The sequence below is a fragment of the Equus quagga genome, chromosome 1, assembly GCF_021613505.1.
Source record: "Equus quagga isolate Etosha38 chromosome 1, UCLA_HA_Equagga_1.0, whole genome shotgun sequence".
Taxonomy (NCBI): Eukaryota; Metazoa; Chordata; class Mammalia; order Perissodactyla; family Equidae; genus Equus; species Equus quagga.
Window position 1 is genome coordinate 21,487,885 of NC_060267.1, and position 25,690 is coordinate 21,513,574.

The 25,690-nt window shown below is 40.2% G+C and overlaps 1 protein-coding gene across 5 annotated transcripts in view; it reads left to right on the forward strand.

The window, feature by feature from the left end:
• SLC38A1 (solute carrier family 38 member 1) overlaps positions 1-24,900 on the forward strand; it is a 68,587-nt gene extending 43,687 nt beyond the window's left edge. For 4 of the 5 annotated variants that reach the window (XM_046670743.1, XM_046670735.1, XM_046670752.1 and 1 more), the window contains exons 6-17: positions 3,443-3,516; positions 4,934-5,026; positions 5,357-5,438; positions 6,682-6,764; positions 8,186-8,244; positions 8,367-8,480; positions 12,011-12,090; positions 13,897-13,997; positions 15,936-16,054; positions 16,613-16,754; positions 16,853-16,950; positions 18,906-24,900. In XM_046670743.1, coding sequence (XP_046526699.1) covers positions 3,443-3,516; positions 4,934-5,026; positions 5,357-5,438; positions 6,682-6,764; positions 8,186-8,244; positions 8,367-8,480; positions 12,011-12,090; positions 13,897-13,997; positions 15,936-16,054; positions 16,613-16,754; positions 16,853-16,950; positions 18,906-19,007 — 1,147 coding nt within the window. In that variant the 3' untranslated portion in view covers positions 19,008-24,900. Of the gene's footprint in view, positions 1-3,442; positions 3,517-4,933; positions 5,027-5,356; positions 5,439-6,681; positions 6,765-8,185; positions 8,245-8,366; positions 8,481-12,010; positions 12,091-13,896; positions 13,998-15,935; positions 16,055-16,612; positions 16,755-16,852; positions 16,951-17,667; positions 17,815-18,905 lie in introns of all 5 variants that reach the window. The other variant, XR_006889924.1, reaches the window with a different exon arrangement.
• The last annotated feature ends 790 nt before the right edge of the window (positions 24,901-25,690 follow it).

Below are 25,690 nucleotides of genomic sequence, written 5' to 3' on the forward strand. Positions count from 1 at the left end.
CTCCTAGGATGTCCTTGTACCATGTCTTTCAAGTGTTGCTGACATGAGGGTTCTCAAAAGTTTCTGACCGCCTCCTTCGTAAGACTCATTCTCCTGCCACTGCTTCCCCAGGGCCCATGTCCAGTTACATGTTCTAGATCCCCTTCTCTGCAAGGCTGAACATAAGTTTGAAATATCAACACCTTGACAACTTAATGGCCTATTGCTGAGGTTTAGTTCCCATTGAAACATGCCTTTTTCAGCAAGCCGCTTTTGCCCCAACCACATTAAAACTTTTGGTCAATGGTTAGCAATGTGAAAGCTTACGTGATATCCAGATGAAATGAAAAAATGAATCACTTGTTTTCCCCTCAGCACAGGAATACCTACTTATGTTTTATTCCAGGAAACCCCAATTATGTACAAATACCTAATTGGACAAATAGGGGCAAAATCTTCAAAATGGAAGAAATGGTCAAATTAAGTCATTACGTTCTCTCGAGTCATTCCTCCTGCCCTTTTATTTTAGATGTCATGTTTTCTGGGTCTCTGACATCTCTGACTGGATCCTCTGAAATTATTCTAGGATCTATTTTAGCCAATTAGACAACTTGTTGCTTCTTTCTAAGAATCTAAACAAGGAGGTATAGTTTTCTAAATTTTAATCCCATTAATGCTAGGTTCTGTTATAGCCTAAAGCACTCTTAGAATTTGATATACAGAATTTGCCCCTTAGTGGCCTGGTAGAAAAAGCTTCTTGTTTTATGTTAGCTTGCAGTCTTTGAAGGGAAGATCTATATTTTGGGAGGGATGGAGGAGAGAGTTTTCAGAGATTGGGTCGTTAAAGGCAAAGACTATCAGACTCTTGCAACAGGTCCTTCCTTCTGGGATGCAGTGTTAGATCTCTTAAACATGGGAGCAGGTGGGTTGGTTTCATCACTGTGGGAGGACCTCATTCCGCTGTTAAGTGTGAGGGAGAAGAGAAGTGAACTCCTTGCTAAAATCTTTCCTATCAACATTTTTCTCCCACTTGAAATGAAAAAGAGGTGATATGGAGAGTTTGTGAAGAAATCCTTTACCGCTTGCCAAGGGCCACAGGCCAGCTGAGCATCACCTACAAAGAGGTTCAACCCAGTAGAATGTGTGAAGAGGCAACCCTGTGCAAGAACCACGGTCCCAGGGCTACTGGCTGAGGGAACAGATGTCTCCTTAGAATGTTTCTTTTGCTAATAAGTACCCAGTTCTCCCGGGCTGAGGGCCTTCGGTTAATCATTATGTATATGTTAGTAATTATCCCTCCTGGTAGGCACATGGTTCCTGCAAGGTCATAATCTTACTCATTAGCCAGGGGCCCAGAGGTAGTAACTGCAGGAGAGGGGCTCTCCTCCCCAGGTCAGTCCCAGGAGAATCGACTCAACAGGGCACATGGTCACTCCAGAACAGGACATGGCTCATCCTAAAATTTCATCCATCCTATCCCCAAATGGGAAGCCCAGGCTCTTCTGTGCCACACAGAAATCTTCGATGGCCTATCACAGGCACATGTAGAAGTTGCCACTTAGTGTTCCGTGTCCCTCAAGACATGAGAACTCTGAGTGAAACTCAAAGCTTGCTTCTTTGACATAAATACTCTTTATCTTGTAAGATAAAAATCCTACCACAATTGTGTGCTGTATCTTATTCTCCGGCAGAGCATCTCAAATCATGTTCCATTACATATCTCAAAACTACTGGGTTGGTTAACAAATGCTCGCTCTCAGTTTCTCGTGTCCCTCAACCAGAATAGATAATAAGGGACTTACCCTCTTAATCACCCTCCTACCCAAGGATCTTAGCTAAGTCACTATATATCTGAATGCACTTCCTTACAATCATATCTTAACCTAAATTCCCCTTTACTAGCTGGTCAGTTTGACCTTCACCCAAAGTGTTAGGTTTTCTATTCTTTCTCTCAGTGTTTGTTTTACCTCTGCTGAGCTCTGCCCCTCTTATTTTTTTTTTTTAAAGATTTTATTGTTTTCCTTTTTCTCCCCAAAGCCCCCCAGTACATAGTTGTATATTCTTAGTTGTGGGTCCTTCTAGTTGTGGCATGTGGGACGCTCCCTCAGCATGGTTCAATGAGCAGTGCCATGTCCCCGCCCAGGATTCGAACCGACGAAACACTGGGCCGCCTGCAGCGGAGCGTGAGAACTTAACCACTCAGCCATGGGGCCAGCCCCCTATCCCTCTTTTGTTTTCTGGCCAATCTCTGGCAGTCCATCTGCTCTGCAGTGGACCATTCTTTACTCCCATTTATCTCCTGGTGGCTGCACTGCACATAGGAGAAATGAGATGCTGTAAGACATGAGAGAACTAAGGATCAGTCTATCCACCTGGGGAAGGGAGGGCACCTGAGGAGGGGACGTCTGAGCTGGATCCAAGGGCAGTGGTACAACAGGTGTGCAGGATGGGGAAAGGGGTTGGGAAGAATTTTATGATGTGCCAGGTACCTCTCAACAGGATTTGCTAGAAAAATAATTGCCTTAATGACTCAAACGTGGAATCAATTGTAGTAATGTATTGTTCCAGGGATCTATTTCCCTACGTCAGGAAGTGAGTCGTTTCATCTGGGGGACTGGAATTTTTTCTTTTCTAACAAACGGGCTTTATTGTCAATTATTATGTCTGTTTTAACCAAATGATTCAGAAATAATCTATGTAATCTCCCACACCATTTTAACTGTGCTTTTTCTTGAGTAGGGTTTGATAATGAGCCAGATGTACTGAAACAAAAACATGAGTTCGTCATTCAAAAAAGTCTTTTTCATTATGCTTGATTGTCAAACTTTTCCCGTCTGTTAAAAGAGGGGCTTACTCTTTTAAGAGAAACCAGGTGCAAAAACAGTGAATTATTTCAGTGGGCCAATGTATAGTTTCAAAAATAGCAGTAAAGTGATTAGATGAAAAGAACTGTAGACATCATTTGGCTTGTGTCTCAAACGTGAGGAATCTAGGGATGGGAGAAATTGAGCAAGTTGCCCAAAGTCACAAGGTCACTGGCCTAAGGGTCACTGCATGCCTTTCCCTAGCCTCCCCACTCACCCCTTCCCCCCGCCCCCGATCCCCACACCGCCTTCTCACACTTTCTCACCGGGATGTAACAGAAAGTGCACCGTAGACTACAAAAGCTCCCTTCATAATCTTGTTTGAAAGTCATCTCAACTGAAATGATCCCAGAGAGCTGTTTCAGCTTTGAATTACGTAAAGGATTTGAACTGTTAGAGTTACTCAGATTCTAATGAGCAGCTCTTTATTTGGTAGAATATTTTTATTGAGGACTTTAAAGAGGGTGTGACTAATAGATTCCAAAATTTGGATACTAGCAATAAATGATGTTAACTGTATAAATAAACCTTTGCCCTTCTAAAATGTAAGGTCAGCGTATGCTTTTTCTGGTTATTACAAGACGTTTTCTTTCCTTTAGGGTCCTTTTGACTTCAGTAACACTGCTGTCTATCTATTCAATAAACCTCCTGTTGGTCTGTTCCAAGGAAACAGGTAAGCTGATAATATGTCTAATTTTGTTAAAACCAGGGTGAATGATTTTCATGGGAATATTGGCAACAAGTGACACCCTTTCTGTTCAGTAACTTAATTATTAAAGAAAAGGAGTACTCTGACCTACAGTGCCTGGAAGACCTGTAATGATATTTACCTAGAGAAATAGATACAGCAACATAGAAATTAAATTGTCATGAACAAGGAGCAAATAGTATTGTCATTTAAAGTGAACCCTCTATTATACCTGTTTTTCTAGTTTAAGATGTCTTCGTTTTAAAGGCTTCAGTTTTTCCTTAGGTCTTCATAAATTCAGAATAAGGATCCCATGTTTTTATATTATAGCCTCCAAGGTTTTGAAAGCAAACAGAGCTTTTCTTCTCTTTTGTGCATGTTCTGAGGAGAAAATGTGACTCTCAAGGCAATGTGGGAGTGAGCGTGCTATGAAAAGACTCCCAGTTCTCTGGGCAGTGTGACACCTGAAGTGTTTATTTTCTATTTCTGGGACACTGGATTATGTTTGTAATACTTTGACTTTTACGTTAGCTAAAACCACATTGGCCAACCATTACTGTATATAGATGACTCTGCTTCTCTGGAACATTTTGTAATAAATTGAGGAGCTAACCATTGTCTAATTTAAACACCAGTCTTGTGAGAGATTAAACAAAGGTTTAATTATAGCCTGACCCAGATTGCTTTCTGTGAACCTTTTGAAAATGTGAACTGAACTGTCATAAAGAAATATAAACACTTCTTTAAATGAATGGTTTAGAATTTTAGTATTTATTGAGATGGGCTAGTTGAACGTTTTGGAATTTTGCTATAGCCAAATTATTCTTTTGACAGATTTTTCTACGGCTCTCTTTTGTGAGTTGCATATATTTGAACTAAATTTTACTGATGAGCAGAATTCTGATGTTGAGACTATTACGTGTTTCTAGGCTTGTTATTATAGTTAGGACATATGAGGCACTGATGGAATATCATTAAGGTAATTCTTTGTTAGCTTCTCATCCCAACCATGAGAATTTTGGTTTTTAAATTAAGTCTTTATTTTAATGGTATGCACCAGGCCTGAGAATGAGATCAGAATGGGAATTTCCCCCCAGGACAGCAGCAAGACTCTTTGAGGTAGTGAGAAATAAGCCTGTGACCTAACAGTTTCATTGTAATGCTTCTGCAGTCAACCTGAAAAAAGGAGAAATGGTGGTCCTGTCTGACATTTTAAAATGTCAAGAGGTTGTTTTATAATGAAAATACCTTAACACTTGCAAAGCAAAGAAGGCTATTTGTGTGATTTTTGAGAAAGACACAAAATAACTTGGGAAATAGTCAATACAATGATGAAATCTTGGCTCTTTTTAACTTTTAGAACCCTTTCTTTCTTGTGTTCTCAAATATGACTTGTAAATAGGCTGCATGGTTTATGAAAAGCTGGGAGAACAGGTCTTTGGCACCACAGGGAAGCTTGTCATCTTTGGAGCGACCTCTCTACAGAACACTGGAGGTAAAAAGAACGCGCTTTTCCCCATGTGATTTTAAAGTGGGCGAACATCGTTGCTTTTCTAATTCTGGTGTTTGGGAGGCCACCATAATTCTGGTGTTGGGAGGTTTTAGCATCATTCAAGCAGTTATCATTCTCACTGCTAAAATGGCACACGGAAAGTAAAACAGAGACAGCAGTCATTTATTGAAAACAAAGTACACTGCGAGAGTACCTAACGCTGTCTGTGTGTCTTTTTGAAGGTTAGTCTAAGAAAAGACTGGTAACCTTTTATATAGCTTGCAACACGAGCCTTGGTATCCTCTTTCTAAAAATGCTCTCATTTTCCTCCAGCAATGCTCAGTTACCTCTTCATAGTCAAAAATGAACTACCCTCCGCCATAAAGTTTCTAATGGGAAAGGAAGAGACATTTTCGTAAGTTATAGACTATTTTTTGGTACAATAACTAAAATATTTTTCATTTAAATGTGGGCTAGCCAAAGTTTTGGTTTTACGAAAATCACAGAAACAAACTTTTCCCTAGGCTGTTTTGTTCTTTGTTGTTTCAACAATAGATTTCTTTGGGGCTGTTGTATAAATGAAAGAAGCAAGGAGAACCATTTGAGTATGAGCATTTAAAAGGTAGATTCATCTGTCATGCTGCAAACAGTAGATACTGCATTTTCCCAGGAGCCTGAAATCTATATCTAGTGTCTGTGGAATAGACAGATAGATATGGGATTTTTTTTTTTAGATTTTATTTTTTCCTTTTTCTCCCCAAAGCCCCCCGGCACATAGTTGTATATTCTTTGATGTGGGTCCTTCTAGTTGTGGCATGTGGGATGCTGCCTCAGCGCAGCTTGATGAGCAGTGCCATGTCTGCGCCCAGGATTCGAACCAACGAAACACTGGGCCGCCTGCAGCGGAGCGCACAAAGTTAGCCACTCGGCCACGGGGCCAGCCCCGAGATATGGGATATTTTTAACACAGAAGTGGAACATGCAAAAAAGTTAAGACCCCATCTTCTTTCTTAAAGAAAGGACATAGCATTTTGGGGGCAAAATTTACATGAGCCAACCTCACTGAAGATGTAGGGAACCCTGGAAAATGCTGCAGCTACATTCAGCACACTCATTGTGTTTTCCCTCCCTCTTGTTTAACAATTTTTGTCAGTCTTAGTTTCTCTGTTTTCTTTCAACGGAGAATCGTAGCAGCCAGAATTCCTAGTGTTCTAGCCTCAGGATTCAAGGTCAAATACAAGAGATCAGGGAGAAAGCCATGCCTACCTGTGGTGACTTGTTTCCCAATGATTTTAGCCAAGCAAAACAAAAAGGAACTCTCTCTTTAAATAATTGATAAGACAAGTTGTAATCTGACAGAATGCAATGTGTGCATTTAGCTTTGAGACCACGTAAATAATTCAAAGGAATGCCACATTTAGCCAGTGTGGGAGGAAAAAACCCTAACTAGCCCTTCTTCCCTCCCATGGGAGAGAGACAATAGTAAAAGGAGTCGTGCTTGGGTTGAAGTGTTGGGATAAAACCTGAATAATGGTAAAAACTAATGGTAAAAATGAATAATAGGAAAAAATTAATTAAAATATATTGTGAAATTTTACATTTGAGAAAAAAAGTCACTTTCTAAGAAAATACTACCTAACCGTTCAAATGCCTTTCAGAGCCTGGTATGTGGATGGCCGTGTCCTGGTGGTGGTAGTTACCTTTGGCATAATTCTCCCTCTGTGTCTCTTGAAGAACTTAGGTAAGGCGAGATCTTGCTTTTATCACAGGGCCCAGATGAATCAGAAACCTAATAAAAAGGAACAATTTTGCCTTGTGCTTCTACTTGTAAGATAAAGATAAGTGAATGATAAATTACAAGTATTAATCAAGCTTGACTTTAATATGGGATAAAAACACTGGTCAGTGTGTAACTTCCTAAGCAGTCCCTCTGCTGAGCTGTGGAGGAGACAAGGAAGGTTCTGGGGCAGTAACAGACAGTGCTATTTCCAATAGAACAACTTACAGACTATTCTCAGAAAAGCCCAGAAAATAAAATTCTCCTCATACAAGGTCTTAAATACCCTGAGTATTTAAACAAGTAGAATTTTCAAATCTACTATCAAGACAGAAAGTTGCCTTGTATTCATACCTAAAAGTATTATGAATCACTCTTAAATTACAAGTCTAACCAATCTCAATTATTGGCCTCATTGAAGGGGGACAGAGAAGTGAGAATTCAGAAGTGGTGGATAATCACTAAGTCATATCCATTTGGTTTTGAGATGTTAGTGTGTGTGCTTCTATCCAGAGACAAGTGTGCCTGATGTTGTGGGAATTTCACACACTGACTAATTGCTGTCCAGTCCAAAGCCCCTGAGATGCATTTCCTTTAATTCTGGGCTAATTCAAGGCAGACATTTAGATTAAGGTTCTTCCCGAAATGGTTGCTAACCATAGTTTTTTGTTCTGTTTTGTACAAAAAAATATCAAGCCTCTGTAGCTGTTCTGTAAGGTCTATAAGTAGATTTGTTTTTAACTACTTAATTTTCTGGATTGTGTTTCGGCTTCTCTCTGTATTACACGGAGCTCTTTTCAGCTGAAGTAGAGAAGGGCTCGTCTCCCCCAGGGCTGAGAATGGGGCAGCCCCCCAGAGGCCACTTAACTCTGCCTTGCTGGAGGTTACGGTAGTTGGATGTCTGCCAGGCATTCTGAGGGGAGCGAGGTAAAGATCCCCAGATGCTCAGTTTATCCCCAGAAGTCCCTTCATCTCCTCTGTGCATGCCCCTCATCTGGGAAGAGAAGTATCGTAGCTGATATTCAGTATGCACACAAGTGCATGATAGAGAACCATCGAGCGGATCAAGGGCAAATGGATTTTACTATAGGAATCCATCAGAGCGCAGCAACAGAGAGCTATGGCCAAATTTAAGAGGCTCTTTTTCCCTGGATTCTGGGAATCTGCATTCTCTAGTGTATCAGAGAGAACTGGAATCAAAATATAATATAATGTTTTATTTAAAGTCACCATTTTTGCCGAATCAAGTAACACTATGAAATAATAAATCTTCACATTGGCATGGATGTTGGATATTACTGGAACCCCAAACTATGCTTGAAACACTGCATTAAAAGAAACAAGGCGATGGATGGATGAAATAATTTTTTTACCTTTTTTTTTAGGGTATCTTGGCTATACTAGTGGATTTTCCCTGAGCTGTATGGTTTTTTTCCTAATAGTGGTAAGTGCTGATTGAAGTGGCTGGTTTGGTTTTGCCATAGTACAATGCCTTGTAATAATTATTCATTATGTGGCTTTATTTGATAAAGTCGATATTGTTTCTCCTATATTTTTTAATACCAGGTTATCTACAAGAAATTTCAAATGCCCTGCGTTGTTCCAGAGCTAAATTCAACAAGCGCTAATTCAACAAATGCTGACATGTGTACTCCAAAATATGTTACCTTCAATTCAAAGGTCCGTGTCCTTATCCTTTAAATATAAAAAAGCATTTTTAGTAAGGGCATTATATTTTTCATACTTGGTATAATTAAATTGTTTTGAATGTATTTGTTCTCAAAAGAACATAGTACCATAGTTTCCAAATTCCACGGTCCATTTAGAGACCTTTGAGAAATATACAAATATTATAGTTCCTGCTCCTTCTCACCCAGTTTACATGGAGGACAACCTTAAGCATTCTCTTTGAAAATCTCTTTCTGGGTAATTGTCTCAGCTTTTCTCTTCCTTATAGATCTTTAAAAACAGATTAATACCGTCCGTAGCCCACTGCTTCTCCCCTCGTGGTGACAGACAAGAATAGACAGACTTTCCCAGCTTGCACAGTTGAATTATAGATTCCACCACAAATTGTCACTCAAGGAATTTTCCTACTATTGAGATGTTTTTAATAGTATGGGGCAGAGTGGCCTATGGAACTGGTCAGGCTTCGATTTGAATCCTCAGGCAAGTTACCCAACCCTATGTATAAAAATGAGGATTCTCTTCTGTATCTTACAGGGTTTTTTGTTTTGTTTTTTTATTGAGGTAATGATAGTTTGCACATTGTGAAATTTCAGTTGTACATTATTATTTGTCAGTCACCATATAGATGCATCAGTGCACCCTCTGTGCCCACTCCCTACCCCTCTTCCCCATGGTAACCACTAAACTGTTCTCTTTGTCCATGTTTTGTTTATCTCCCACATATAAGTGAAATCATATGGTGTTTGTTTTTCTCTGTCTGGCTTATTTTGCTTAACATAGTACCCTCAAAGTCCATCCATGGTGTTGCAAATGGGACGATTTTTTCCCTTTTTATGGCTGAGTAGTATTCCATTGTGTATATATACCACATCTTGTTTATTCAATCATCGGTCGATGGGCACTTGGGTTGCTTCCATGTCTTCACTATTGTGAATAATGCTGCAGTGAACATAGAGTGCGTAAGTCAGGTTGAATTATTGATTTCAAGTTCTTTGGATAGATACCCAGGAGTTAGATAGCTGGGTCATATGGTATTTCTATTTTTAGTTTTTTGAGAAATCTACATACTGTTTTCCATAGTGTCTGCACCAGTTTGCATTCCTACCAGCAGTGGGAATCCTCCACATCCTCTCCAACATTTGTTATTTTTTGTCTTAGTGATTATAGCCATTTTAACAGATGTAAGGTGATATCTTAGTGTAGTTTTGATTTGCATTTCCCTATTGATTAGTTATGTTGAACATCTTTTCATGTGCCTTTTGGCCATCTGTATATCTTTGGAGAAACGTCTGTTCATATCTTCTGCCCATTTTTTGATTGGGTTTATTTTTTTGTTCTTGAGTTGTGTGAGTTCATTATATATTATGGAGATTATAACTCCTTGTCGGATATATGATTTGCAAATATTTTCTCCCAGTTGGTGGGTTGTTGTTTCATTTTGATCCTGGTTTCCCTTACCTTGTAGAAGCTCTTTAGTCTGATGAAGTCCCACTTGTTTATTTTTTCTTTTGTTTCCCTTGTCCGCATAGACGTGGTATTCAAAAAGATCCTTTTAGGACTGATGTCAAAGAGTGTACTGCCTATATTTTCTTCTAGAAGTTTTATGGTTTCAGGTCTTACCTTCAAGTCTTTGATCCATTTTGAGTTTATTTTTGTGTATGGCATAAGATAACAGTCTACTTTCATTCTTTTACATGTGTCTGTCCAGTTTTCCCAACACCATTTGTTGAAGACACTTTCCTTTCTCCATTATATGTTCTTAGCTCCTTTGTTGAAGATTAGCTGTCCGTAGATGTGTGGTTTTATTTCTGGGCTTTCATTTTGTTCCATTGATCTGTGTGCCTGTTTTTGTGTCAGTACCATGCTGTTTTGATTACTATAGCTTTGTAGCATATTTTGAAGTCAGGGATTGTGATGCCTCCAGCTTTGTTCTTTTTTCTCAGGATTGCTGTAGCTATTCGGAGTCTTTTGTGCCCCATATGAATTTTAGGATACTTTGTTCTATTTCCATGAAGAATGTCATTGCGATTTTGATTGGGATTGTGTTGAATCTGTAGATTGCTTTGGAAAGTATGAATATTTTAACTATGTTTCTTCTTCTAATCCATGTGCATGGAATATCTTTCCATTTCTTTATGTCATCATTGATTTCTTTCAATAATGTCTTATAGTTTTCATTGTATAGGTCTTTCACTTCATTGGTTAAATTTGTTCCAATATATTTTATTTTTTTTGCTGTGATTGTGAATGGGATTGTGTTCTTGAATTCTCTTTCTGTTAGTTCATTATTAGAGTATAGAAATGCAACTGATTTTTGTAAGTTGATTTTGTACCCTGCAACTTTGCTGTAATTGTTGATTATTTCTAATAGTTTTCCGATGGACTTTTTTAGGGTTTTCTATATACAAAATCATGTCATCTGCAAACAGCAAGAGTTTCACTTCTTCATTACCTATTTGGATTCCTTTTATTTCCTTTTCTTGCCTAATTGCTCTGACCAAAACCTTCAGTGCTACGTTGAATAAGAGTGGTGAGAGTGCGCACCGTGTCTTGTTCCTGTTCTCAGAGGGATGGCTTTCAGTTTCTCCCCTCTGAGGATGATGTTGGCTGTGGGTTTGTCATGTATGGCCTTTATTATGTTGAGGTACTTTCCTTCTATACCCATTTTATTGAGAGTTTTTATCATAAATGAATGTTGGATCTTGTCAAATGTTTTCTCTGTGTCCATGGAGATGATCATGTGGTTTTTGTTCCTCATTTTGTTAATGTGGTATATCACATTGATTGATTTGTGGATGTTGAACCATCCTTGTGTCCTTACAGGGTTTTTTAGAATGTGCCTGGTACGGTATTGCAGCAGAATTAAAGCATGAGAAATGTTACTTTTCCTTCCTTCTCTGCCAGCTTCTTTTTGTGTAAGAAGTTATATTGAGTTTGAGGGTTTTAAAAAGTCTTATCTAAGAAAACTAAATAGATCGCTCCATCTCTCTCTCTCTAAGCTCTAAGGATACAGCCAAAGTAGTGAATGTGGAAGTAATTTTCTTTTTAGATGCCATCTTTTAGGCCTGATTTAATGCACTCTATATAGAGCAAAGAGCAGTAAAATAGAGGTGGAAATTCTGGGCATGTCACCTAACCTGTTGGAGGGAGTCTGGAGAAGAGCAATGGTCTGTCTACTGCTCAGGGTTGCTGTGGACTCAGTGAGATAATGTAGGAAAAGTGCTGTGTAACCGGCTAGCACCATAAAAATATGGGGTGACGCTGTGCTTGAAGTATGTAAACTACGCTGCAGATGAGCCGGATCTAAAACCTCTCTGTGCCATGTGCCTCATGTCTCAAGCTAGATAAGCTCTCTTAGCAAAGCTTCTCCTCTTTTAGGTATCAAAGCCCTCCTAACAAGCAAATAATCCAGGGGATCTGAAGAGCTGTCAGACAAAAAGAGAGCTCAGAAATACTGAAGCTGTTTTATTTTTATGGGAAAAATGCCTTTTCTTAATGTTTCTTTTTTTTCTTTCAAATAGACCGTGTATGCTTTACCAACTATTGCATTTGCATTTGTCTGCCACCCGTCAATCCTGCCAATTTACAGTGAGCTTAAAGAGTAAGCGATTTGTTTAATTTCTTTACCTTAACATTTCACGTCCCCTCATTAACAGGCAAGTACTGTATTAAAATAAACGGACGAGTATAATGAGCCCTTGCAGACTCATCACCCAGCTTCAAGATTTACTTTCTGCCATTCTTTAGAAAGGACTGTATTTTAAGAAAAAAACGGAGCAAGGAAAATCAGAAACCTGCAGTATATTTTGGCCATAAAGATATAAAGTGGCCAACTATAGGGGCTTCTTTGGTTAATTTGGTTTTTCAAATACTATATTACTTAAGAGAGTTCAAGTATTTGTGCTGCTTTATGTTGCTTATTCTTAATTTGCAAATAGATAATAATCATCTTCAGATTCATCTATAAACTGCTAAAGACATTGTGTCTGATGTGTCTATTGGTTTAGGTGGAAAAGGCTGGTAAATCAGGCAGAAAGAAATCAATTTTAAAACCACAAGCTAGACAGAAGAATATTGTTGTTCATTCTAAACTATTAAGATGATTTTAAGGATTTGTTTTGTTGTGGTTTTTTTTTTTCTTAAAGATTTTATTTTTCCTTTTTCTCCCCAAAGACCCCGGGTACATAGTTGTGTATTTCTAGTTGTGGGTCCTTCTAGCTGTGGCATGTGGGACACCACCTCAGCATGGCCTGATGAGCGGTGCCGTGTCCGTGCCAGGGATTTGAACTGGCGAAACCCTGGGCCGCCGAAGCAAAGTGCGCAAACGTAACCACTCGGGCACAGGCTGGCCCCCTAAGGATTTGTTTTTGATTGCTGTTCTGGAGAAAGCTAGAGGCCTGCTTATAAATTTCCTCATGGGTTCTCTTTTTAGCCTCCTGTTATCAGACTTCCTATATAAAAATAGTCATTATGGCATAGTCTTAAGCTCCAAAAAGATACACAGTAAAGCTACCTATTTCTATTTTGAAACACAAATAAAATTGATGTCATTTACTATTGAATTCATGATTCTTTCTCTTTCATGTATAATTGATATCTGGGTAAATTTTGAAATATCTACATCTACCTATGTGTACATCAGTCCTACTTTATGATCCTATACTTAGGGTATTTAAATATCTTTGACATCTTTTAAATTTAATAGTCCAGTCGTTAGTCTGTAATTTCCTCACGTGTGTACTTCTCATTTTTCTTGTTTTCTATACTCCCTGTTACGACACAACCAGATGTTATGACTATTTGTGGTCTGTTATTGGGTACAAGTCTGGTAGATTAGTTATTTGGGTAAGTTAAAGAAACTTAAATGTTCATCCAAACTCCCAGAGTACACCTGACCTAAGACATAGAGCCCCTCACCATCGCAGCCATGATCTCTTGGGTGCTTATTGCTCTGCAGACGTATAGAGTTGTGGGTGCATCCCTGGGGCTCCGCAACGGGAAAACTGGCACCTCAATAGCAGCTTTAGCAACAGAATATCTGAGGTCACGTTCCAGCTCTCCCCTTGATCTCTGGGGCTGGGAGAACAGAATTTGAAGGCTCAGTGTGGAGATAATATCAAACACAAATATTAAGAAATACTCTCTGCGCTTCAGATGAGAACTCCATATTCTTTCAAAAGAATGGGGAAGAACACTCAAAGAATTGTTAGTTCGCGGACCTCTCTCTCACAATACCAATCGGTACAAAAGAAGTTATCTAAACTGGCCTAACTGCAGGGGTAATTTCAGCTGGTCAGAGCTGCCCTAGCCTGATAGAAAGTGGTTAGTATTCTGCAGCATTAACACTGATGCTTAAGTTCAGTCATGTGGTTTTTAACTTTTCAAATTCCTTTATCTTTGTTTTTAGTCGATCACAGAAAAAGATGCAGATGGTTTCAAATATCTCCTTTTTCGCCATGTTCGTTATGTACTTCTTGACAGCCATTTTTGGCTACTTGACATTCTATGGTAAGTCATTTCTGTCAGTACATAAATAGAGGTATTTGTAAATAAATTAGTAAAACTCAATGTCAAAATAACTTTTAACATGATAGCCAAAAAAAGCAACAAATCTATTGTTTTTTGCTGGTCTCTTTTACTTAAAGCAAATGGTGAGGGTTCCCTTTACGTATTCATGCAGACTGCACAATGGAATAATTACTGAAACGATGTACTGCGCTTTTTCTCCTAACACTGTCCTTAAAAGAAATTGCGTTTTATAAGCATGCCACCTTTACTGAGGAAAGTTTCAAACTATATCAGAGAAGGCTTTCCTAATTGCTGTTGTGAATTGGGTCAGATTCCATTAATAGAAGAGAGACAGAGACAGATGTTGAAAGTGAGAAAAACCAGAGTGCCACCCTCATGACACTCCGTGTTAATTAAAAATAAAACCCTTAATTGTTCACCGGAACTTGGAGCCTTGCAAAGATTTGAAGGAATGACATAGAAAGTTAAAAGAAATGAAATCTGAAAAAGAGAACAAGGGCTCATTTGTAACTTTTATTGACCCTGTATGAATGCGTAACTTTCTTTTACTACTTCTTCATCCTATCCTGTTCAAATTATCCTGCAGCTTTAGTTAGCATCCTTTATTATCATTATAATAGGGGACCTAATTTAAATTTAAATACATATATTTCACATTCTTCTCCATTAAATAATATTTCTTTGGGGCATTTCTTTTCATAAACACAAATGTCTCAAAATTTAAATACATTTCTAGATTATTAATTCAGCCTGGAAAGAAAGGCTACCCATGATTATACAATTGTTTTATTACCATTTCACAAGCAATGGAGGATAGCGTTGTCTAATGAATCCATAAATACCACATTTAATTTTTGCATAAAAGTGGTGTTTCTAAGTTTCTGCAGAGTTGCAGGGCTGGGAATGGGTGAGGGGAGGGAGAGAAGAGAGAAAGCTTAATGTTAGTTGGACAGTCTCACTGTTATCTTGTCAAGCTCTGATTTTTCTTTGCAAATCCATTTTTGTTCGTAGAGAATACCAAACCCTTTTATACTCTTAAGTTAAAGAAAAAGGCTCAGCTATTTTTAAATGGTTATGAATTTTGAATCAAGGAAATTAGAATGAATGAGATTTTATTATAACCTAAGGTCCTTCTTCCAAAACTGAGACCAATCTATGGCATAGACTAGAGCTGGAATTCCCACCTAGACACCTGAGACTGGCACCATGAGAAGCCCATGAAAGGAGAGACAACGGGGGAGGGAGAGAGTGGTCTCTTGTCAAAGGACTGAGCATTTTCATGCTCCGTGGCTGCCATGCTAGCTTTGGTTATCTCTGGAAATAACACTTTCTGAAGTTCGGAGTTGAGAAGAAGTTCAAAGTCGTACATAAGCTAAATGTTTTTATGGTAAGAAACATACCTAGAAGAGAAGAATTATTTCCTGATGGTGACAAGCTTCCGTTAGTGCCTCTGCTGCTCAGCCACTGGAAGTTGAGTTAGAAGAGTTTGAAAGAGGCTCCGAGTGGCCTGCAGTCCACCCAGCAAGGCTGTGGCTGTTTGGTGGTGTTGATGAGTGGCACCAAGTAGGGAAAAATCTAGAGTAAGAAGGGCTTTGTGCTTCAGCTGTATGTTACTTTTAATTCCAACTTACTCCTAGGTTTAATTTAGTATAAATTAAGCATCCGCACTGTGTGTAGCTTCTTGGACTGATTGCTATAAATTCCTGTTAGCTAAAGTTACATATGGACAGGTGGAGCATGTCTCACACAGGAGATTTTTCTTTTCAGCTTTACAAATTGTTTTAACAGACACTCAACACCCAAAACATTGCTCTCCTTGCCCCTTCGTTTACAAATTCTCTGTTGTTCAGAAAAACTGTCGTTCACTGATGTGCTTTTGTCTCTTTTTAACACCCTCTTACTTTTCCCTCATTTTAGAAAATGTGCAGTCAGACCTCCTTCACAAGTACCAGAGCAAAGATGACATTCTCATCCTGACAGTGCGGCTGGCTGTCATTGTTGCTGTCATCCTCACCGTGCCGGTGTTATTTTTCACGGTGAGTAAAAGGCCTCAGTGCAATCTGAGAAAAGCGGAGGGCTCCCCTTTCCTTCTGCCTCAGGAGCTCGTTGCAGAGAAAGCCTACTGCGGGTAACGTTCCTGCATCATTGAAACAGCACCGGGGAAGGAGCCCACGACTCGGTTAAGGCTCTTCAGGAAGAAAGTGGGATCACTGAGTTAGGGTAGCCTCCTGATGGAATGCGTCTTAATGCTAATTTACCGGTTCCTCTTCTTTACAGAGAAATGTAAATAGAATGTTTGAATCTCCATCATACATGACAGGAGAATGTGGAAGGACCAGAAGAGAACACTCAATCATAGATAAAACAAAAACAGAAATTATCCCTCCCACAAAAGAAAACTACCAGCCATAAATAAAAATACTTTCCCTCTTAAGCCCCCGGCCTCCCAAACTGTTAAGCTGTCTATAAATCCAGTAGGTTTTACAAAACATTTCACAAATTTCTGTGCACCAATATATCCGTCACACTGCTGGGAAATGTGAATGTTGGCATGCTGTCGGCCCTTACCAAATCTTTGTTTTCTTTTCTTGCAGGTTCGTTCCTCTTTATTTGAACTGGCTAAGAAAACAAAGTTTAATTTATGTCGTCACGTCTTGGTGACCTGCCTACTCTTGGTTATTATCAACTTGTTGGTGATCTTCATACCCTCCATGAAGGATATATTTGGAGTCGTAGGTATGGCTTTCTCACCTAACTCTTATCTTCTACAACAGCTGTTTAGAAAGCTAAAATTTCACAACAACCGCAACCTTTTGTTTTTTCTTGTTTTGCAGGAGTTACGTCTGCTAATATGCTTATTTTCATTCTTCCTTCATCTCTTTATTTAAAAATCACAAGCCAGGATGGAGATAAAGGAACTCAAAGAATTTGGGTATGTCTCCTGCCAGCCACTCCAATTTTTCTGATTAGTTTTTCATTTAAATTTACCCGATAAATTGTCTGTCTCCACCATCTAATACTACTTTCAGTGGCCTCGAAGGTAGGCAGCAGTCCTGTAGTTTTCCCATTTGGGAGATTTAAAATATCATACCAGCATCTTCTCCATTCCCTCAAAATATCTTTTCAGATTTTGCTCTTATCGTGCCTTAGCCTTTGCTCCGAGTTAGGGAGCCAGCTGGGAGACTAGACGTTTCTCATCTTGTGTCTCTATAGGGTGATGCCATGTCTTTAGCAAAATATGAAATGGAGAAGGACTGAAAGATTTTATGCAATCCACTGTTTGTGTATGATTCCTAGTCATGTAACTCCTTCCTACAGCCCAGGGAACATGCGATGCCTTAATTAAAATGACTGAGTTAGGGCCAGCCTGGTGGTGTAGTGGTTAAGTTCACATCCTCCACTTTGGTGGCCCAGGTTTGGATCCTGTGCACGGACCTACACGCCGCTTATCAAGCCATGCTGTGGTAGCGTCCCACATATAAAGCAGAGGAAAATTGGCAACAGATGTTAGCTAAGGGCCGATCTTCCTCACACATACAAAAAAAATGGCCAGGTTAGTTTAAAGAGTCTTTTTAGGATTTGACAGAAATGCTTTGGAGCAACAGACCTGGATTCAGAAATCTTTCTATATTGGGATTCTTGTTTCCAGGTCTGGTGAAGTTCAAGGGCATCTTGAAGGTGGTGCACTTGGAGACAGTGAGGGAAGCAGGGGTGAAGTGGCTGCTACATGAGTACCTTCTGGAGCACCATTATGTTTGGCCTCGAAGAAGGCTTCTCACCTGCCCTCCCAGATAGTGTAAGCACCCCAGTCGCACACATCACCTGAGTCAATAGACCGGGATGAGAGATGTAGGCAGGAGGGATCATCCCTGTGCCTTTAGAAGCAGCTGCATTGATGCTGGTAGAGCATCTACTTCCCCAACAGGATTATCCCTGAAGCCATAAATCTCAAATCCTTCTCTTTTACCAGCAGGGGGATTTCATAAGGACAGAGAGGAAAGAGCAGTCACTCTGGCACAGCAGTAAAGTATACTAAGATTAAAGCTGAAAGTGGTGGAGACCTGTTGCCCATGAATTCTCTGGGCCTCTCCAACCCTGCTCCCGTAATAAAGCTGGTAGTAAGAGCTACCCAAGAACATTAGACAAGGGCTCCTGTCCATGTGGGAACCCACTGGGAGTTAGACCAGACCCATGAGAGTCAGCCCGTGTGCAACCCTCTTAACCCCACCATTGGCCTCGTCTCCTTCCCTTGGCTCTGTCTCCCCCTCCAGATTCCAGCCCAGCCCCCTTGGCTCTCATGATGCTTCATCCTTCTCCCTGCAAAGCTCTCACTGGATATTCTCCAGGCCAAGCAATTTATCATCTTGTGTTCTCCAGATTCTGGATTTAGTAACCTATCCCCTGTGGCCTTCATCAATCCTTGAAGTAACTTAGTTTTGGATACTCATTTCCTATTTCACGTGATCAAACCTGCTTTGCTTTTCTGTATCTTTTTTCCACTTATTCAAACAGACGTTTGCCTGCCAGCGATAACCTAGGTTAGTTGGTAAAGAGTAACGAAATGACCTCCGTGTTTTCGAAGCCCATTATTTTTTCCAGTTGTGATCTTAGTTCAAAAGAAGCTGTAAGGAGACCCAGTCAGCTGTAGAACAGATTCGCACTGAGGTGACCATGGAGTCAAAGAACAGAATGTGGAGGACGGTTCTGTCTAGCTTGCTTATTTTCCCATCCTTGGAAAATCAAATTCACACCATTTTAGAAAGATTCTCACAGTTCAGCAATGGTTGTAACAAACGCCAAATACAAGGGCACACAAAAGGAGGGGGAAAGCATTGCTATTTTTCCCAGGTGCAGATGGGAAGTAACCCATGCTTTCTGTCGCTCCAGGCTGCTCTGTTCTTGGGTCTGGGGGTGTTGTTTTCCCTGGTCAGCATTCCCTTGGTCATCTACGACTGGGCCTGCTCATCGAATAGTGACGAAGGCCACTGAGACCAGCCGAGAAAAGGAAGGATTCCGGTCTGCTGCTCAGTCAAGTCACCACACGTCAGCAACCCCTCATCACTTCTTTTGCAAGTTTACAGAAGCAAACAGAAATTTAAAAGATACACAATGGAATAACACTTTGGTAGGAAAACAGAGACCTGTTTCTATAATCGTTCATGTCCTTCAGATTTGGGATCCATTTAAGGATTATGGATTTTTTTTTCCAAATTTCATACAATCATATTTCCTAATGTTTTTCACAATCAGTTCTTTTTCACTCTCCTAACTCTGTTTTTCGTGACTTCATGGTCTCTTAGAACTTTGAACACATGGTCGTCAATCATGTTTATTTATTATATATCCAGATTCGGAAATAATTTTCCTACTGATGTTCAGCTCACACTATCTGTACTTTTTAGAAGAGAAAAGAGTCTTGAATTGTATATATTTATTTTGCTTTATAGAAAAAAGAATGGTTTCATAAATAAGTTGCCTATTTTGGTTAACATAGCACACAGGGATAATCATATGAGAGTCACAGGGCGTGTGTCATTGCTGGATCAGAGTATGCCCAATATTTGAGGCAGCTCTCATCACCTGGCAGCCGAGCTTCGGCCGTCCAGTGGCCTCGCTCATACTACATCCTGCTCCACGCAGAGACATTCTCTGGCGAGTGCTCTCAGCTGAGAAAGGGGTGGAATGATTCTTACCTTGGTAAATATGCTAAACTACACATTTGGGTAATCTAGCAAGTGAAATTTTGTGTCCCTCTTGGCAACTTGTGTCAAAGTTACTCTAATCTGAATCAGCTTCTACCAGGGGAGACCTATGACACCTTTGTAATAAATGGAGAAGCAAGAGTACAGCAAAAAGGTCATCAAGAATGCCTAAGACAGTGTTCCTCTGATTCAGAGCGCCTTCAGGCCTACACCTGTGTTGTTGAAGGGGGAAAAACATTTTATCAAATTATGAACTCAGTAGCTTTTACTCATGTCCACCAGCTTTTTGCACGGAGAATAATGTGTATCTAACCAAGGATGATCTAAGATAAGCAATTCCTGTTTTATATTGGGTACTATAAGGGAGTCTTTAAAAGACTTGTTTTATATCTATAAATTTAGGTTATTACAAATACGAGATTTTTGTACGTTAAATAAGCCTCATTCCTATTTCTTCTCCATTAAAAATCCATCCAGAGTCTTGGGAAAAAAAGAAAAAGAAAAGGAACCTCAGAGATGATCTTTGAGAAGGATTTGTGATGAAATCGCTGTGTACCTTTCTTCCCCCAGATAGGGACTTTGGTGGCTGTGCTGTTTCCTCTTCTTGTCCCTAACGCAGGCATGGGTCATTGTTGCCCACCTGATGTGACCCACATGGGAGGACAGAGCTGCCTTGCAGCCCCTCTCCTAAAGGGGGTGGAAGGAAACCACACAGAGACCGAAAAAGAAGAGAGTTTGGGACCAAGTAGCTTAGAAAAGAATGGGGGACAGTAAAGAAACCCAGAACCGTCTCCCCCCTAAGCTGGGCCATCGCCTGTGTTTGGATTGTCCGTATCCCACAGTAGGAAATGTGTGTGCTTCGTGAGCTGGTCTCTTGAAACAGGCCTTCTGTTTCATCTGCATCCTGGTTGAATTTCTCAAACACGTAAGTTCACCGAGCACAGCTTTCTTATCCAGAGATAAGCAGAATCTAACCGCAGACTCTTGGCAGAGTTTCCAGGCACTTAGCTCTGGGTTCTGTTCCTCCTCCATTCAAATCCCCCAAAGACCTCCACACTCACTGAGAGTCACACGGAACTGTCCCCTCCCCTTTACAGATTAATGTCCCATAGAAAAGGTAGGCAATGGAGCATCTTGTCATGATCCTCTTGGGGAAGAAGGAAAGGTTGTTTCCTGCATTTCTTGGTAGGATCATCATAGCTTTTAATGTAATGCCCCAGAATTGCATCCACGTTAGGTCGGAGTTCAGGGATTTAAAGATAAATACCTACCTATATGTGAGGACCTAACCTAGGAGAATCCACTGCCATCTCCATCCTTCTCAGCAGCGTCTTCTATATTAGATGAGCAGGGAGAGAAACTGAGCAGAACAAGTTGGTTGGCCCTTAGGGGCTTATCTAGAGCACCACGTAATGAAAGAGTCAGGTGGTGCGATGACCGTTCGTTAAAAAAAAATGTGAAAATTTATTTTGCAATCTATATTATGCTACTTTCTATTTTCCTCATTAATTTATAACAATCCACTTTACACTCACAAAGTCAATTTAGAAAATTGTTGTTAACTCTTGGGATGTGTAGTGATATTTTTGGATCTCTAGATTTTATGCATCAGTGCAAGGAATTTTTATTATTTGAGATATACTTAGAGGAGGAGGTACATCGTTGTTGATGTCTGTGATACCACGGGTTTTTAAGATCTTTGTATGTTTATCTAAGTTTATTGTTGACTGAATACAACAGACCCTACCATAATTTGTTGAGTATCACTGATTAATGACGTCATCTGTGTGGGATTAGCTGTCAAGTGTACTGCTCTTATTCTTGTTCAGAATAGTGAACTGGTAGCCAAAAGTACATGTATCACAGATGTTAGGGAAACCACAGTCAAGTGCTAGAGAAGTTTTTCTGCTAAATTAGTAGATTAAAGACTATTCGACCTTAGTCACTGGGAGCAGCATGTTTTCCTTTGGTAAATAGGATCTCGGCACTAGTGAGCGGTGCCAGGTTCAGACTTGGGATTTAGAACTGTTCTCTAGTTACTATAACACAGAATACCATAAATCCCTGATTTCTTCAGTGTTACTTTTTGGAAATGGGGGCAGTTAAGTGTGTATAGGAAAGAAATCTTGTCTTGTGAAGCACAGGCTGTCCCCGATTTATAAGCAGGTTGTATTGCAAAATTCCGTCAGTTGGTTGTTGGCAACCTGGAATGTATTTTCCTTTAGAAACCAGGTTATACATGGTGGGTAGGCCCCCAGACCAGCTAGAAAAGATGATCAAACGTATAGTTTATCTGAAATAGGATAATATAACAAGATTGGCAAAGAACCTAACCATGAAATATAACATTGTTTCTGGGGGATATTTGTTTAGAGTTGCCAAGAATATGTCATTCCTGTTGTGGAATCTGGACTGCCCACCCAGCCACACACCACCTGCTGGATGGTGGGGGTAGGGCGGCCACCAGTTAAAGGTGACCAGAGTAGCCTGATGCAGGGTCTCCAGTAAAGGAGGGGAGGAAATAGTTGAGGACCAGCAGAGAACCTGGTGGTAGAAGGAGGTGAGGGGAGATGAGGGGGCCTCTTGTGGGTTATAAACCACCAGGGACATGCCTCAGCTGGTACCCTTTCTTATCTCTGGAAATCTCAGGCTTGGCCTGCCTGCTTCTATTTGCAGGACCTTTTGCTCCCATAAGTTTATCTCCTTCCCTGTCTGCTGCAGAGGAGGAGGTTGCTGCACAGCTTCTCCCATATGCCAGTCCTTGAAGCCAGCACACAGCACTTTGAATGGGTTTAGTGCTAGTAAACCTTGGTTTACCTGCCCAGTCATCAGATGGGGGTAACGAAGCTCTCTACCCACTTTCCTCTTTGACATTTGCAGACCCCGCTGAGAAAGGCGCACATGGGTGATGGTCGTGGGGCTTGGGGTAGACAAAGGACTGCGGTGAGATTCCTCAGTATCTCAGAGGACACCTCAGTTACCCCAGCACTGACTTCTTTCTAGTGTTGGTCTCAAGCCCGTAAGCCAGTGGTTCTCAAAGTGTGGTCCCCAGATCAGCAGCATTTGGGAACTTGTTGGAAGGCCAGTTCTCAGACCCCACCCCAGACCTAGTAAAATCAGAAAGTCTCGAGTGGGGGCCCTGCCAACTGTGTTTTAACAAGTCCTCCAGCTGATCATGGCACATCAAGTTTGAGAACCACTCTCAGCCAATTAGTCTCTCCTTTTCCCCCCTAGTCCTACCTCAGAGGATGGTTCCTAGGACCCGTGAGGCAGGAAATGGGAACCAGGAACGGGGCAGGGGAGGAAAGGGTCTCCCAGCAGGAGCGCCTCTGCTGGAGATGCTGGTGCAGCTGCACAATTGTACGCGAAGGCTGCCTGCACTCAGGCGGAACTGTGGGCTCAGGCACAATGAGGTTACTTTTTTTTTTAAACTGAAGAAATGACAGTGAGGTTTTTTGTTTGTTTGTTTTTTGAGGGGAATTAAAAGAAAACACCCTTTGTAAATGCAACCTTACAGGAAATGCTGAATTCGTGTCAGGAGTCAGTTCTCCAGAATGTTTGTGGTTATTGTTTGGTGATCAATCCTGTTCTCCTTTTAAAGGGAATTCTCTACTGAGAGGTCTGCACGCTTAAGGAGCTCCAAACTGCTCTGAAAAGAATGTCGCGCTCAGTTCCATGTCAGTAGATAAGAATGCGGTGCTGGGCAGCACATTCTTTAGGTGGGGTGAGGAGGAGGTCGGTGGCATGATCAGATTTAATTTTATGTCTTAGAGTAAAAGCTATTAGTTTCCCTTAGTTTATCAGTGTAAATGGCTTGAGGCTTAGAAAGGGTGTAAACATTAACATAATTCCTCCATTCCAGTCCACAGGAAACTTCTCGCCACTTCCAAAACACAGACTATATCATTTAGCAATGCTAATCAATGGTTTTCCTGAGGAATGGCAAATCTGAGAGTCCTTTAACAGAAAATACTTCCTCTAAAATACACACAGTGAATTATTCATAATGATATGAAGCTTTTAGGTACAAATTGGGGGTGGGGTGACTAATAATGGAAAAATATCACTAAATCTAAAAGAGAAAGTTCCTGAAAAACATAAATTTCACAAAGCTCAGACATTCTCCTTCAAGATTTTCTTGGAGGAAGGGCTGCGGAACCGGGCCCATCTGTACAGGCTTGAATTTGTGTTTTTAAAAGGAAGAATCTATGCAGCTGAGGCTTATTGTAGGAAATACTTCATTTGTATGTAAATATATTGTAAATAAATAGGAGGCTGTATATTTTTGCAGTTGTTTATCCACACTGAAATAGAAATCTCTAGTATCTGCATATCGAGAATAAATGTTTTCATAGATATTAGTGGTTTTGTTTGGGAATTTGAAAAATTTACATTCTCTCCCAGGTAACATAGTTCTCAATGTAAACTTGGAACCTAAAAATCTTAATTGTTTAGAAAGAGAAATGTCTGAGATATAGTTGCATTGATTTCTTATTCTGGTAGTAAGATCCATTATTTACAAGATAGTTCTCTGAGCTACAAATAAGGAATATTTAGACCCAAATTATTGTCATATAGAAATAGATATATCCAAAATGATGAATTGTTTCTTCAGAATGCTCTTTCATTGTTAACACTGAGACCGCTCACAGTATTTATGAAAACAGAAGTTGGGGAGGAGAATTTTTTGTTTTTTCAAAATTGAATTGCTGCATTTCCCAAACTTTGGGATCTTTGAAAGGGGGAAAAAACCTGAACATTAACTATGAGCACATATTTGAGGGGAAAAAGAAGAACTATTATTTTAAGATTTTGAAAATCTTGCATGTCTGCCTTTTATTTTCAGTGTTGACGCCAACATGGACTGTCTTAAGTAATTTTTTCCCCAAACACTTGAATCTTGAAAATCTTGGTACGTAATCCACCCTCTAGAGTCCCGTGTATTTTAGATTTCATCTGAGTCCAGTATGTATAGCATACCACTGTTTTATTCATGTAAAAACCTTGTACATGAATTTCAGATGGGTGATTTAACTGAGTCACAAGTCACCAAACTTTGCTATTCATAGTTAATCAAATGGGTTTTTTTCAGGATGTGATGTAAATAAAGAAATGTAAGACGTCCTGTTCTCTAACTGCTCTGTTAACATAGTTTTTAAACATTAAAAATGTGAACTCAGTATTTGTGAATTTTGTGTTCATTCTTTTGGGATGCAATACTAAAAAGGGGGGCATTTGAGTACTGTACACACTATTCAGGATTGTTGGAGACAGATTTGCACACGTTGGTCAGTGTTCTAAAACACTCTATGTTTGTGCAAGCTTATATTTAAGTGCCAAAACTGTAAAAAATACTTCTGATAGAAATCTATCTGGTCTGAAACATATTACATATTTCTCCATTCGTCATGATCAGAGTAGGTTGAACGTACTATTTTCTCTTTAAACTCAGGGTCATCTTTATGAGTATCAGTTTCTGTGCTGTGTTGTAGGAGGCACTCTGGGCTTCCTCTACCCACGTTGCAGCCACTCATAAAAAAGGAAATTCTGTCAGCACTTTCATTTCTCCAGCAACTATTGAGAGGACGGCTCCTGCAGCCCGGCCTTTTCTTTATCCATCACAGGCTCCTCCCCATGATCTTAGGAGTTTGATCATCCCAGCAAGATGTCCAGAGTCTGATAGCCAAATTCTTCTTGCGGACAGGGTTAGTGACAAACAGCCTAGAACTTCATGCTGTGACTCGGTGTGAGTCCGGTCTTGACCCTCCCTGAGCTTCCTGGGTGACAGCCCCTTCTGCAGGGCCACATGGGTTGCACCTGTGGATTTCAAGGTGGAAATTTGGGTCACAGGAGTCCAAGCCATGTGCTCCAATCTAGCTTCATTAGCAATAAAGCTGATATTTTTATCCTTAACGGTGCCTCCTGTGTCTATTTCTTAATTGAGCAAAACCCCAGGGGCAAAGAGTGTGA